The 16,002-nt window shown below is 44.6% G+C and overlaps 1 protein-coding gene across 1 annotated transcript in view; it reads right to left on the reverse strand.

The window, feature by feature from the left end:
* Window positions 1-3,318: 3,318 nt before the first annotated feature.
* CEPT1 (choline/ethanolamine phosphotransferase 1) overlaps window positions 3,319-16,002 on the reverse strand; it is a 295,146-nt gene continuing 282,462 nt past the window's right edge. Inside the window, exon 9 of the mRNA XM_044288220.1 lies at window positions 3,319-3,818. Within this exon, the coding sequence (XP_044144155.1) occupies window positions 3,699-3,818 (120 nt within the window). The 3' untranslated portion in view covers window positions 3,319-3,698. The remainder of the gene's footprint in view (window positions 3,819-16,002) is intronic.

A 16,002-nucleotide genomic window follows, 5' to 3' on the forward strand; every position in this document is an offset into this window, starting at 1 on the left:
CCGTTGCTTGCTGCTATTCTCGTTACATCCGGTGACGTCACGGGCGTTCTTAGGCGCTCCCGCGCAATGTTGTTTCGGCTTGCCACGTGGAGGCTGATGGCGGGAAATACCGCTGCAGCTTCTCAGGAGGGAAAGGAATGGATAGCTCCGGAGCTAATCTGTAGTTATAGGATCCTTCTGATTGTTGCTAGCTAGTTTAGAATAGGCTTACTCAGTGCCCCAATACGCGTTTCGGAGCGCACTGCTCCTTCAGTGGGAATGAGTAGCCTATTTCTTTTTGAGAGTATATATAGGCCTAATTAGATCCAATTAGTGCTTGTAGGAGTGGTCACAGTTTTTTTCTTTTGGAATTGGATAAATTGTGTGCTGGATTTTCAGAAGTAGGAATGGGATGGATGACCCATCACATTGGATAGTGTCCTATGTCTTTCACATATAACATGGAATATAAATTGGAGGTAAAATAAAAATAACTATATCAATATCAATGTTAATAGACATTCAGGGTGGATGTAGTAAGTTGGCTAATTATAATATAGAGATAAAAATAAAAGTAGGATAAATGGATAAATATGTCCAATGGGTGAGATTATACCCACTAATGGAATAAAAACAATAAATAGATGGAAGTTAAGTGTATGTCTGTTATTATAGTACTATCCTCTCTATAATTGGCGATGGATTGCAAAAAAGTAATAGTATATCTTGTCTGTATTGCGATTAGTAGGTAGTGGTGGGGTAATAGTTATATGTGAAAGACATAGGACACTATCCAATGTGATGGGTCATCCATCCCATTCCTACTTCTGAAAATCCAGCACACAATTTATCCAATTCCAAAAGAAAAAAACTGTGACCACTCCTACAAGCACTAATTGGATCCAATTAGGCCTATATATACTCAAAAAGAAATAGGCTACTCATTCCCACTGAAGGAGCAGTACGCTCCGAAACGCATATGGGGCACTGAGTAAGCCTATTCTAAACTAGCTAGCAACAATCAGAAGGATCCTATAACTACAGATTAGCTCCGGAGCTATCCATCCCCCCCCCCCCCTCCCCGAGAAGCAGAAGCTGCAGCGGTATTTCCCGCCATCAGCCTCTACGTGGCAAGCCGAAACAACATTGCGCGGGAGCGCCTAAGAACGCCCGTGACGTCACCGGATTTAATGAGAATAGCAGCAAGCAATGGCCGGAGCCTACAGTGAGCGGGAAACGGCACACGTGGACATCGCCCCCAAGGCAGGAGCCGCTGACCAGCTCATCAACAGCTTCATTTTTATAAATAAAAGACTGCTTTTTAGATTTTTGATGAACAGTGCCCCTGGGAATCCTGTATTGTTTCTCCTTGCAATTTTACAGAAGAACATGGCAGCAGAGAAGACTTCTATGCAATATATGGGTGTCATGTGCATTGGACAGGACAGAGGAAGGTAGTAGCAGTGTTCACTTTTACATATGCCTTTTTTTTTTTACTCTTACCTAACCAATATACAATTAGCATAGGGATTGCTATGGTAATTTGTATATGGGTTTTATTTCTTAAATTTAGGAGGTACTGTTTGAAAGATTTGAATAACAGAAAAAAAAAAAAAAACACGTCATGATTTTAAAATGTACAAGGAACTTTATTTAAGAATCGGTGTGCATTGTAGAATTGGTAAATTTAACTCAATAAAAGGAATCTGCACTGCAGGTATGAGCAGTTTCCTGAGGGAATATGTGTCATATGTAGTCTGCCCAATTGTGAACAATCATTCTATAGTAAAAAGCTGTTTGTTATAAGAAAAATAAAAAAATATATTAATTCTTCTATGGGTGAATAAATGTACATTTATTGGAACACATTTATATTTCATTAATATGAAAGCAGAGTGTATATATTTATTGTAAGGCTACTATATTGTCAGTCATGTTCTCATATATAAGCAATGCATGAAGCAGGCTAGAACACACAGGCTTGTTAACCAACAATACATTTGATAAGAAATAAGCACTTGGATTGGCTATAAACACTCTTGGTTCTCCATGGCTTTACCTAAATTCTCCTTTTAGCTAACCTGAAAACACATCCATTTGGGATATCCGTGGAAGATCCTGCAGCCACTCTTCCTTCTTCAGTTAATCTGAAAGAATGAATTTAGGTAAAGCCCTGGAGAACCCCTTTTACTGCTACTTTGTTGGTAACAGCACATATAAAAGTCTGAGAAGAAAAGGTCTCCACAAGTGGCCTACACCCAAACTCCACTCAAAACTGGTGATACTTTGCATTCCTAACAGTCAGTGTTTTTAAGATTTGGAACTGGATTATTAATGTTATTATTAACAATTTGGTTTTAAGGGAAGGGTGGATGGGGACTAGAGCATTTCCTTTTAATTATGTCATATCCAAATCACTGCTAAGGTGTTTTCACTGTAAGCCCCATTGGTAGGAGAATGCAGCACCAAAGCTTCCGTACATGTAAACAGAACAGATAGAGCATATACTGTATAATTGTAACCGGACTCTTGGGGGATACACTGTCTTTGGATCATGGCAACAATAAGCCCTTAATGTAAATCTGTCAGGATTTATGTATGCCGCCCCACCTTAAAGCAGATTATGATGGCGAGAAACTGATCTTCCAGACATGCTTTTGCCGGAGTAAAAAGAAAAAAATCCTTCTTACGGCACACACACACACGATGATTGACAGCTTTCATTGTATCAGTATGTGTAAAAAGGAAGACTGTTAATCATCCTGTGTAAATGGGGTAATCATGACCATCACTGTTTCTCCTAGGAGTCCTGTCAGAATTAATTTTGTTTTTATCCTTCTAGATATAGAACATATAAAAACCTATATATCACAGCTCAGCTTCTCTTTTATATTATATGCTGCCCTCAGCTCTAAACTGACAGGTTTGCATTTAGATAATAAAGTAACTGCATTCCTGTGTAAAACCACAGATAAAACATGCCAGGTTAGAATGGAGGGAAGGGAAAGACCATCTTGGGCAGAGGATTCTGGCTGGCAGGCAATCTGGACGCAAACTGATGCATTTGTGAGAGGTTGTCATCCAGAAAAACGGATCCGGTATTTATTTTTTTCACAAATTTAATGGTCTGCGCATGAGCGGACGGAAACAACGGATCAGTTTTGCCGAGACACTTGGGGCCGGATCCGGCATTAATGCATGTCAATGGAAATTAATGCTGGATCCGGCATCCAGGCAAGTGTTCAGGATTTTTGGCCGGAGAGAAAACTGCAGCATGCTGCAGTATTTTCTCCGGCCAAAAAACGTAAGAGGGACTGAACTGATGCATCCTGAACGGAATGCTCTCCGTTCAGAATGCATTAGGATAAAACTGATAATTTCCGGTATTAAGCCCCTAGGACGGAACTCAATACCGGAAAACAAAAACGCTAGTTTGAAAGTACCCTAAATCTACATTTTTCATTTTGGGTGGAGATGCTCAGTTTTTTGCATTTAAAAACACTGGATATTAAAAATATTCTAATGACGATAGTCATAAGTAGTTATTTTTTGTCATGCTTGAATACTTTCAGAATTGTTTGAAATTTTTGCAACAACATTTCAAGCACTAAGTAAATCTGAGCTTGGCAAGTTTGAGGACTAAAATAATGAAATTTGTTTTGGATTTGTCATCTCTTCTTGTTATGAAACATGCATTTTTACTTAAAAGTTTTGGACACTTAATGGTGATTAGAAGTGGTAGCATAAGTCTTAATTTTGAAGACTTCAATGTGAAGATGAGAAGCTATTTGATTGCAGACACTCACACTGTAACGGATCAAATCAAACAGCGAAAGCACCTGGAAGAAAAATAAACACATTATTTTTTAAACTTATTTTACCTGTCAATGATTTTTTTAATTGGCAGGAACCTGTATAGAACAAAGAAAAAACATTACTCACCACTAATATCTGGCTGTAATGTCTGCAGTGATGACACCACATTCATTGTTCAAGTGACCACTGTGGCCAATCACAGCCATTTATGCCCATACAGTATGACTTCTCATTCCAGTGATTGGCTGCAGCCCTCATGTGAACAATAACCAGGACATCATTGCTGCAGTACCAGAAGGGTGAGACATTTAATCCATTATTGAAATACACACATATATATATATGTCATTGTTCACATGGGAATGTATGAAGCCAGCTCAGGCATGTGGAGTGATAGTCATGGCAGGGGCAAATTACCTAGTAAAGGCCCCCTGGCCTGCCATCTTACTGCTCATATAACTCCCTGAGCCAATGTGTAATGTAATGTCAGTAAAATAGTTATATAATACAGGAAAAACAAAATGATTTACTCAAGTTTGTAAGATAAAAAAGGAAAAAAATATTTTTTTTTTCCATCATATTAAAAAATACTCTGATTAAAAAAAACACTAAGAAGTTGTTGGAATTTAATGTAATGATATATGTACTCTGTAAGTGATTACAACATTAGAGTGAAAGGATACGTTTATTTGGGAAATCTATATAACTGTAGTAACCTGTTGGACCTCCTCTAGCCTTTATACAGGTTGACAGAGTTGGGCATGGAGGCATACATGTTCCATTTGATGTTTTCCGGCACATTTGCACCACAGATGTTGCAACTGGGCCTATAGATCTGCACACATGTAGGTTGCCGAAGCTGGAGTCCCACCTGGTCCCATAAATGATCGATTTCTGAAAAATTTGGCAACCCTACAGACCAAGGAAGTGTTGCAATCTGGTGGAGACATTCCTGGGAAACCCTGGCTGTGTTTGAGCAAGCATTATCATGCTGAAAAGTGCCAGTTGGAAGCCCCACCATGAGAGACCACACATGTGGCCGCAGCGTGTCCTGCACATATTGCTGAGATATTCGTGTCCCTCATCTCACTACTTAGGGTGACAGACTGTTGTATGTGATGGAGTCCCAGATTATCACACCAGCACCTGGGCAGTGTGTTGCTCCATGGCAAAGGCAGGATTGAAGCGCTCATCATGAAGCCTCCATAACCGAACCAGACTGTCATGAGATCCCATACAAAACTTGGATTAGTTGCTAAAGACGTTTTTGCTCCAGTCCGTAGCTATCCAGGTTGCTCCTTCACGACACCATTGCAAACGAAGGTGATGGTGGATGGCTGTAAATGGCAAGACATGTAATAGGCACCACAACACCAAATCTTCTTCAACTAAGTGCCTAGCAATGGTCTTGGAAGAGACACTGGTGTGTAATGAAGGTGCAACCTGTGTCTGGATGGTAGACAATGAAACTGTAGGTACTCATGCTTGTCGATGAATCAAGCGATCCTTTTCACTGGTGTTCTGTCCTGGCTGTTTTGAGCCTGTTCGTCGTGTGCCTCTGCCCTCACCTTCAACAGCTAGATCAGAACAGCCAATTTGTCAAAGCAATCATCTTGCTTCTTTCTCTCAGTCCCATGATGTTCCTTCTCTAAAAAGCTGTCAACTGGGCATGTGTGTGTCGCAGAGGCATGACTAGCAGTCAATGATCTCTCACCAAAAGTGGCCTCTGAAAGCCTTTTTATAGGACAGTGGGGGAAGCATTCTTACGCCCTTTTGAGGCAAGAGGCAACCTTCGGCACCCTAGCTGCTTGGAATTTACTTGGCTGTGCTCCTAATTCCCACAGAAGTGAAAGGAGGATTCTGGGAATTGCAATTTCAGAACAGCTGCAGTGCTAGAGGTTCCCGATTCCTGGTCTAATCAGTCAACACCTGTAATCATTTACATATCTGCCTGATACATGAGTGTATATTTATCGCCAAAATATTTAAATACCATGGTCCTTTAGGCTTTGTTCACACTTCAGTGATTTGGTCAGTTATTTTTATATCAGTGATTGTGAACCAAAACCAGAAGTGGAGCCTACACAGAGATAAGGTATAACGCAGGGGTGGCCAACCCGCAGCTCCTTGCATCTATATTTTCGGCTTGCAGGGGAGCGGTCCAGCCAGCTCTTACTCTCCTCTGTCTACATATGCGGGGAGCGGGCCAGCTATTCCTCTACTTTGCACTTGTCTCAGCAGCGATCTCCAGTGGCGTGCTGGAGGGGTAGGGTGTGGTGGTGGTCCGCCCTGGGTGCTCTCAGGAGGTGCCCGAACACAGAAGCAATGAGCGCTTCCATCAACATAGATGGAAGCGCTCATTGCTGGAGCACAGGGAGCTGGGTCCTGTCACTCACTTCTCAACTCCCCGCGCTCCTCTCCTCCTTCAGGATGGCGGCGCTGTGGATGGTGGAGCAGGAAGACTTCTCCCCACTCCACCATTCAGCCTGCAGACACGGATCGTGCTGCCGGCATGTTTGGGCGCAGCGATCTGTGCCTGCAGGGGAGAGAGGACTGTGAGCTTCAGGAGCGGGACAAGGTGAGTAGTTACTGTGTTTTTTTTGTTTTTAATACAGAGGGGGCACAGAGGGCATTACTAATGTGAAGGGGGCACAATTGGCCTTTCTACTATGGAGGGGGCACAGAGCCAGAGGGCATTTCTACTATGGAGGGAGCATAGTGGGCATTATTTCTGTGAAGGGGGCAAAGTGGGCATTATTACTGTGAAGGGGGCACAATGGGTATTTCTACTATGGAGGGAGCAGAGAGGGCATTACTGCTATTAAGTGGGCACAGTGGGCATTACTAATGAAGGGGGCACAATGGGCATTACTACTACGAAGGGAGCACAATGGGAATTATTAATGTGAAGGGGCACAAAGAGGGCATTACAACCGTAAAGGGAGCACCGAATGCATAACTACTGTGAGGGCACAATGTGGGCATAATTACTGTGAGGGGGCACACATCTGTACAAAAATACTGTGAAGATTTTGTACAATAAGGACAATACTACTGTAAGAGGGTACAATTTTTGTTAAAGTATTGGGGGGGGGGGGGGGGTGCCAGCTCAGATAAGACCCCGAAATCCTCACCAGACCCACAAAATAAGCCCCCCAGTGCCCATATAACACACATAAAATCAGACACCCCATGCTCACATCTCCACTATGTCAAATCACCCCCACACTCATTATCTCAGAATGGGGGAGAGAGGGTCATTCGAACATGAGGGTGTCATCTGAGCACAGGGCAGTCATCTGAGCACGGGGCGGACTGAATACAAGCAAGATTTGAAACACATTGTGAAAAACAAAGATTGCCAGAAGTCTCACTAAAGCTGTCTACATTACCTACATAATAGCCTGGCTATGAGCTGTGCGCTGCGATTGGCCAGCAGTGCAGCAAGGGACACGCCTCCTACAAGAAAACAGTCAGAGGGAGCGCAGGCACCGGAGCCTATACCGGGCAAACGGAGCGGCGCCCAGACTTGCTAGTAAGTGCAGGGGGACCCCTGGGCGCTGCTCTGCCCACAGGTATAGTTAGTTTTTCGTTTGTAGAGTAGTGAAAGGTCCTCTTTAAATACACTTTTAAATGTTTGAAAACTTAATTGTAGTAATACTGTCGTGTGCACGCATATTTCTGTAAATGTATAGCTTGTGGCTCCTGGCAGTCATAAGTTTTTATTTTCTGGCTCTTTGTGTCTGTAAGGTCTGTAAATTTTTTTGGGTGAGGTGGACAAAAAAAGGGAATTCTGGCATTGAGATTTATTTTTTTCACAGCATGCAGTATAAGGCATTGTTCACACTTCAGTGATTTGGTCAGTGATTTTTGTATATGTGATTGTTAGCCAAAACCAAGTTCGGGTCAAAAACACAGAACGGGAGGAAATCTTTACATTATACCAGGGATGGCCAATCCCTGGTATAATGTAAAGATTTCCTCCCGTTCTGTGTTTTTGACCCGAACTTGGTTTTGGCTAACAATCACATATACAAAAATCACTGACCAAATCACTGAAGTGTGAACAATGCCTTATACTGCATGCTGTGAAAAAAATAAATCTCAATGCCAGAATTCCCTTTTTTTGTCCACCTCACCCAAAAAAATTTACGTTAAAAACTGTACCAATAAAAACAACTCCCCGCATAAAAATAAACAAGGCCTCTCACAGACCCATCGCAAAAAATAAATAAAAAATTAATAGATGGTATCTGAATATAGTAATTAGCAATTGTACTAATATTACAATTAGTACAATTCCTAATTACTATATTCAGATACCATTTTTTTTTTTTTGCGATGGGTCTGTGAGAGGCCTTGTTTATTTTTATGCGGGGAGTTGTTTTTATTGGTACAGTTTTTTAACGCAAATTTTTTTGGTGAAATGGACAAAAAAAAGGGAATTCTGGCATTGGGATTTTTTTTTTCAACTCAATTCTGCAAATTTTTTTTTTTTTTTTTTTTTTTTTTTTTTTAACTACGTTCACGATGCCATAAAAATTTAGTTTAATTTTATTCCGCTGATCATTACAGATCCGCGGAATAAAATTAAACTCAATTTTTACAGCATCGTGAACGTAGTTTAAAAAAAAAAAAAAAAAAAAAAAAAAAAAAAGCTTTGCAGAATTGAGTTGGTTTATTATATTCCACCTCACAAATACCTCTTTTTACAGTTTCGCAATACACAATATGGAACAGTAAAAGGTGCCATCAAAAATACAGTTTGCACCACAAAACAAGTCCTCATATGTCTAGTAAACAAAAAGTAATTGACCGCGGGGATGAAAAAAAAGAATTGGTCAAAACTGGCGTAGCTTGGTCATTAAGGGATTTTCTTTTATACTGATTTATTTTCTTTTGTTTGGGTATAAATCATGCTAATATATTGGAAAAAAAAAATCCATCACTGGTTGCATACACATTTCAAACTTAAGTTCTTCATCTTAACAGTCACTGCATACCCGTAATTAAAACTAGCTGCATGTTCAGATGTGTTCGAGCAATTAGTAATGCTCTATGTCCCATTCTTATCCGTGCCGCCAATGCTGAGAAATAAGGTATTTAATTTTATGCAAATAAGCACTTTGTTGCAAGGGAAGCGTTGCCATTGTACCCGAGGATCTGCTAATTTTCCTTGATGGGAGCATCCACACTGTTTTGACTAACAGGGTTAAGGCAGTGTAGAAATCCTCACATCTGGCCTGAAGCCTTGTGGTAGCCAGTTTGGCACATGCACAGAATATGGCTGGAGGCTAATTAGCATAACATGGAAATTCTTATTTCTCAGAACTTTGGGCACGGATAAGGATGGTACAAAGAGCATTACTATATACAGCCAAGCGCACATCTGAACATGCAGCTGGTTTTAGTTACAAGGTATGTGGTGACAGACTCATATGATATTATGAGTGAAGGACAATAGCCCCGGGGGCAGCCAGATGCGCACAGCATCATAGTAACCTATGATGCTGTGCGCTCCCGTGCGCACGATGTATGCCGCTTCTGGGCCATATGTCTTGGAGGTCATACGGTCATGCGCATGAGCCCTAACTGTGTGACTGGTACTTTCACTTTGTGCCAGTCATCTATTAAACCTCATCTCTAAACTACTTAAAGGGTTTCTACCACTTAGGTGTCACATATTTGGCTGTCAGACACTAGCGATCCGCTAGTGTCTGCTCTGGCCAACCATCCTAATATAATAGCTTTTGGGGCGGTGGTTTGGCTAAAAAAACTACTTTTATTAATATGCTAATGAGCCTCTAGGTGCTATGGGGGCGTCATTAGCACCTAGAGGCTCCGTCTACCTTTAGAAACTGCCGCCCCCAGCGCGTGCCTCCAGCCCGGCCATCTCTTCCTGAATCCGATCCTCGTATGTATTCTGCGCATGCGCAGTAAATGTCTGACAGCTTCCCTGCTCAGACATCTCCACTGCGCCTGTTCCTCGGAGCACTATGGCGTCATCGCGCAGGCGCAGTGGAGATGTCTGAGCAAGGAAGCGGTCAGACATTCACTGCGCATGCGCAGAATACATACGAGGATCGCATTCAGGAAGAGATGGCCGGGCTGGAGGCACGCGCTGGGGGCGGCAGTTTCTAAAGGTAGACGGAGCCTCTAGGTGCTAATGACGCCCCATAGCACCTAGAGGCTCATTAGCATATTAATAAAAGTAGTTTTTTTAGCCAAACCACCGCCCCAAAAGCTATTATATTAGGATGGTTGGCCAGAGCAGACACTAGCGGATCGCTAGTGTCTGACAGCCAAATATGTGACACCTAAGTGGTAGAAACCCTTTAAACACTTATTTAAACCACATTCTTATCAGTAAGATAAGAACTGAGCTATAATGAGTGTTTATAATATCAGAGAGCAGAGATGAGGAACCTGTCAGCTCCCCAAAATTACAGAAAAGACAAAATCCACAGGCTGCTACTACAACATCTCATCTATGTACAGAAAATCGGTAGTTAGTCTTACCGGTAACGTTCTTTCCAGGAGTCCAACATGACAGCACATGGGAGGATGTCCAATCCAATCACTGTTGGGACAGGAAGTGAAACAGATTAAAAGCCCCCCCCCCCCCCCCCATCCCTCCAATCTCCAGTGTCTTCTAAATTACTACACCGGATGGATGCAACACAATTTTATTACTAATATGATAAGCAATGTTAACATCACACTGAATCACATAATAGGGAGGGAATTAGTAGTGCTGTCATGTTGGACTCCTGGAAAGAACGTTACCGGTAAGACTAACTACTGATTTCCAGGACGTCCCCCATGACAGCACATGGGAGAGTTACCAACTTAGCCATCAGGGAGGGACCACAGCCTGTAGAACCTTACGCCCAAAGGAAAGCTGACGATTGGACGGTAGGTTCAACCTGTAATGTTTACAAAAGGTGTTATAACTTGTCCAGGTGGCTGCATGACAAATCTGATCTATAGAGGCGTTCGCCTTCTCCGCCCAGGAAGCTGCGACTGCCCTAGTAGAATGTGCTCTGATAGAGATAGGACAGGGACTATCCTGAAGACGATATGCTTCCACAATTGTTGACTTGATCCACTGTGTCAGAGTCCTTCTAGTCACTTTCTTCCCTCTTCCTGCTCTACCAAATTGTACAAAGAGGTTTGAGTCCTTCCTATCAGGATCTGTTCGGCGAAGGTATTCAAGGACTGCCCGACGGACGTCCAGGCAATGGAATTTCTCCTCTTCCGGATCTCTAGGAGAGGCGTAAAAAGAAGGTAAGAATATTTCTTGTTCCCTATGGAAAGTAGAGACGACTTTAGGGAGGAACGCTGGGTCTAACTGAAGAATTATTCGATCCGGGCAGACTCTTAAGAAAGCTTCCTTCATGGATAAGGCCTGAAGTTCACCAATTCTGCGTGCTGAAGTGATGGCTACCAAGAAGGCCGTCTTCCAGGAGAGCAATTTTAATGGAATGGTGTCCAAGGGTTCAAAGGGCATCTTACAGAGGGCATCTAGAACTATAGATAAGTCCCAAGGAGGAACAGTCTGTCTCAGAGTGGGTTTTAGTCTGGATATAGCCTTTACGAACCTCTTTATCCAACGATGTTCTGCTAGTGGGTAGTCCAGGAAGGATGATAAGGCAGATATCTGCACCTTGATCGTGCTAGGGCGTAGCCCTAGGTCAAAGCCCCTCTGTAGGAAGTCAAGAATCTGCGCGATGGAAGGAGTTTATGTGGATGGATGTGTATCAGCCAACCAGGAATTAAATCTGTTCCAGATCTTCCTATATATAACATTTGTAACTGGTTTCCTACTTTTTTGTAGTGTGGAGATTACAGCATGTGACAAGCCCTGCCTGCTCAGGATCCAGGCTTTCAGATTCCACTTTTCCAGATCCGGGTGGAGAAGGGACCCCTGAGTGAGAAGGTCCGTCTGCAGAGGGAGGGATATTGGTTCTTCTACCTTTAGCCTGTCTAACAGGGGATACCAGCTCCTCTTCGGCCAGGCTGGACCTATGAAAATGAACTTCCCCGAGCTCTCGCTGATCTTCCTCAAGGTGGCCGGGATAAGCGGGATTGGCGGGAAGGCGTAAGCTAGATCCATGTCCCATGATTTTGACATAGCATCTATCCCCAGAGGATCCCCGCTGGGATCTAGGGAAAAGAACTGAGACGCCTGGGTGTTTTCCTTGGAGGCTAGGAGATCCACCTGGGGGTACCCCCATTTCCTGCAGATCTGGTGAAAGACTTGCCTGTTCAGCATCCATTCTCCCGGATGGAATCTTCTTCTGCTCAGGTAGTCTGCTGTAACATTGTCCTTCCCTCTGATATGGAGGGCTGAGATAGATAGGATATTTTCCTGTGCCCAAAGGAAGATTTTTTCTGCGACCTCCTGAAGGCCTGGGTTCTGAGTTCCCCCTTGATGCCTTATATAGCAGACTGTAGTTATATTGTCTGACAGAACTTGAACGTGGTTCCCTTTTAAGAGAAGTTCTGCTGCTTGGAGAGACCTTAGTAAAGCAATTAATTCCCTTACGTTTGAGGAGTGCTGACTCTCTGCCAGGGACCATGAACCCTGAAAGAGATGATCTTCTATGTGTGAACCCCAGCCGGTCATGCTGGCATCGGTCACCACCGTCAAACAAGGTCTTCTCAACCAGTGAACCCCTCTCTGTAGGTTGTCGGGAGTTATCCACCAGTTCAAGGACTCCTTTATGGACATTGGGATCCTGATCTTCCTGTCTAGAGACCTCTGGTCTTTGTCCCACTTGGTGAGGACTAGACCCTGAAGTGGCCTTGAGTGGATCTGGGCCCACTGGACCATCTGTATACAGGATGTCATCAGGCCTAGTATCCGCATAGCCTCTCTGATGGAGCAGAGGTTTTTTCTTTGGAAGGAGGATATTTCTTCTATGAAAGCGTCGCATTTTGAACCTGGAAGGAAGGACATCTGTCTCTGGGAGTCCAGAAGGGTGCCTAGAAAGATCTTCCTTTCGCTCATGCAAAGATCTGATTTCTCTAGGTTGATAATCCAGCCTAAGTCTTGTAGAACCCGTAACGTCGTCTGCAGATGGTTCCGCAGAAGGACCTCTGAGGCTGCTGTCAGGAGGAAGTCGTCTAAGTACGGGACTATTGTTATTCCCTGTTGTCTCAGGAACGCCATTATCTCTACTATTAGTTTCGTAAAGATGCGTGGGGCACTTGAAATCCCAAATGGAAGACATTGGAACTGGAAGTGATGCACTATGCCGTCTAATGTCACCGCGAACCTGAGGAACTGATGATGGCTTGGATGAATGGGGACATGATAGTAGGCATCTTTGAGATCGATGGTGCACATCAATGCCCCTGCTGGAATCAGTGGAACCGTTGAACGTATTGACTCCATCTTGAACCTGAAATATTGGATCCAACTGTTCAGGAACTTCAGGTTTATGATAGTTCTTAGTGAACCGTCTGTTTTTTTTTACCCAGAACAGTTTGGAGTAGTGGCCTCTGCCCTGTTGGGGTCTTGGAACAGGAACTATTGCTTCCATTGCGCAAAGTTTCTCCAAGTCCTGAACCATCTGGTTCTTTAGAGACGGAGACTGGGGAGTGGTAACACAGAATCTCTGAGGGGGAGGACGACAGAACTCTATCTTGTACCCCTCTCGAACCGTCTGAAGTACCCAGGGGTTCTGAGTTACTAAAGGCCACTGATGACTGAAGAACCGAAGTCTCCCCCCCACTGGTCTGGCGTCATTTACTCTGGTAAGAGGAAGTGTTGGGTTTGAGAAGGAACCCCCTCCCCTTCCCACCTTTGGGGTAGCTCCACCTGCCCGATTTGCCTTTCCCTCTACCTGGAAAATTCTGTGACTGACCCTGGCCTGAATCCCTCCGAAAGGACTGAGTCTTCTTAGACCTCTCTTCCGGAAAGCCCTTTTTTCTGTCCGCGGCACTCTCAAGGATTGTATCTAGGACAGGGCCAAACACATGTGAACCTGAGAAAGGGATTGAACAAAGTTTATTCTTTGACGCTACATCCCCTGACCAACTTCTTAGCCAAAGGGCCCTTCTAGCCGAATTCGCCAGGGTGCTGTTTCTAGCTGAAATCCTGATGGATTCGGCCGAAGAGTCCGCCAGGTAGGCCGTAGCCATCTTAAGAAGGGGAATGGATTCTTCGAATGTCTTCCCTTGGGGTTTTTAGTCTAAGGTGGTTCTCTAGCTGATTCAGCCATAACCCCATAGACCTGGCTACCGAGGTGGCAGTAATGTTGGCGTTAATAAGAGCAGATGAACACTCCCAGGCCTTCTTAAGTAGCCCCTCCGCCTTCCTATCCATAGGGTCCTTTAAGTTTGAGGAATCTTCGAAGGGGATGGTGGTCTTCTTTGTGACCTTCGCCACCTGAATGTCTATCCTGGAAACTTCGTCCCATAGTTTAGTATCCTCAGGATTAAAAATCAGCCGATTTTTTACTTCCCTAGGCATAACTAGCTTCTTTTCGGCCTCCTTCCATTCCTCCAGAATTATCTCCTTCAGATGGGAGTTTACTGGGAATAGGCGAGTCTTTTTTGCCCCTAACCCCCCAAACATCTCGTCCTGAACGGATATGGGAGGGCTAGCTTCCTATACTTGCATGGTATCTCTAACCGCATGGAGGAGGGCGTCTAAGTCCTCAGTAGAAAATAAAAATCTTTTAGGGTGGTCTGAAGAGCCGGAAGCAGAGATGGTGTCGTCTTCAATCTCTCCGTCCGAGACTTCCTGATTATCAGAATCAGAGTCCTCCTGAGTCCTCCTTCTTTTTGGGGGAGGGGAGTCAGGTTGAGAAGGAGGTGGCGGAGGGTTTAGGGAAGAAACCGTAGCCTGTACTTCTTCACGAACGATATTCCTAAGTTCTGTGAGAAAGGACGGCTGCTCCTCCTTCATTAACCTGGCAATGCAATCGGCACATAGCTGCTTCTTGTAAGATATATGCATCTTTTCCCCACAAGTTGCACACTTCCTCGGTTTCCTTCTGGGGTCCTGAGAAGCCGACTGCCCAGAACTCTTTTTATCATGGGCTGCAGCAGAGGGGTCAGACGCAATCTCAGATTTGGCTGACGCTTGGGGCTCCATGGTGGCTAAGCAAACACACAGCCGCTCACAACTTCCCCACTGGGGCTTACCTCCACCTCTGCTGCCGCGCTGCTCCGTTCTTATAAGGGGAACTCAACCCCCCCGGGGGGAGGGAGTCAACCCCTGAGCGCGAGGCCGGGCTTCCAGGCCTCCAGCGCTTGTGCTGGGCGCCGCCATCTTGTTTCCGGCTGACCCGGAAGTGACGTCATGATGCGACGACGACGCCGTTGGGAGTGCGCCGCTGAGCCCAGAGCTCCCGGAGGAGAAGCGGCATCAGCGTCCCGCCTGCCGCCGTCCCAGGCAGGTCAGGACAAGCTAGAGAACCCCCGGAGGGGGAGCTAGCGGGGCCGTACGGGACGCCGCCCGACCTGGCCTGAGAGGGGAGTACCGGAACCCCCGACCCGACCTGGCCCCCTGGTGCCTAGGTAAGCACCCGATTCTTAAAACAATAACCTGCTTCACCCTCATCCCAGTAGGGACAGGAAGACACTGGAGATTGGAGGGATGGGGGGGGGGGCTTCTAATCTGTTTCACTTCCTGTCCCAACAGTGATTGGATTGGACATCCTCCCATGTGCTGTCATGGGGGACGTCCTGGAAAAAAGGATTATAATTTTTTTTTTTTTTTTAGGTATTATATTATTATATATATTTTTTTTAAGTATAATGCAATAATAAAAAATGCCCCCAAAGATGTACATAGCCTTTAAAGGGTTTCTGTCTTTAGAAAAATCGTTATGTAGCTGGCTGACATTAGCTAGGTCAGCAGAACATAACGGTATGACATATCTCCCTGCCTGCTGCCGCGCCAAATAATGATTTTTATAATATGCAAATGAGCCTCTAGGTGCTAGTGGGGAGTTGCTGCTGCACCTAGAGGCTCCGTCCTCTCACCATTTGGCACGCCCTTGTATAGGTGATTGACATCCTCGGTCTTCTCTGTGCCCTGCAAATCCAGCGCCGTCCAGTTTAGTATTAGGCGCATTGAGTGAAGGACGCTCGCCTGCTGCCTTCACTCGCTGCGCCTGCACCTAATACTAAAATGGACGGCGCAGGTGCGGGATTTGCGGGGCACGGAGGAGACCGAGGATGTCAATCACC

Source organism: Bufo gargarizans, chromosome 3 (genome assembly GCF_014858855.1).
Source record: "Bufo gargarizans isolate SCDJY-AF-19 chromosome 3, ASM1485885v1, whole genome shotgun sequence".
Lineage (NCBI taxonomy): Eukaryota > Metazoa > Chordata > Amphibia > Anura > Bufonidae > Bufo > Bufo gargarizans.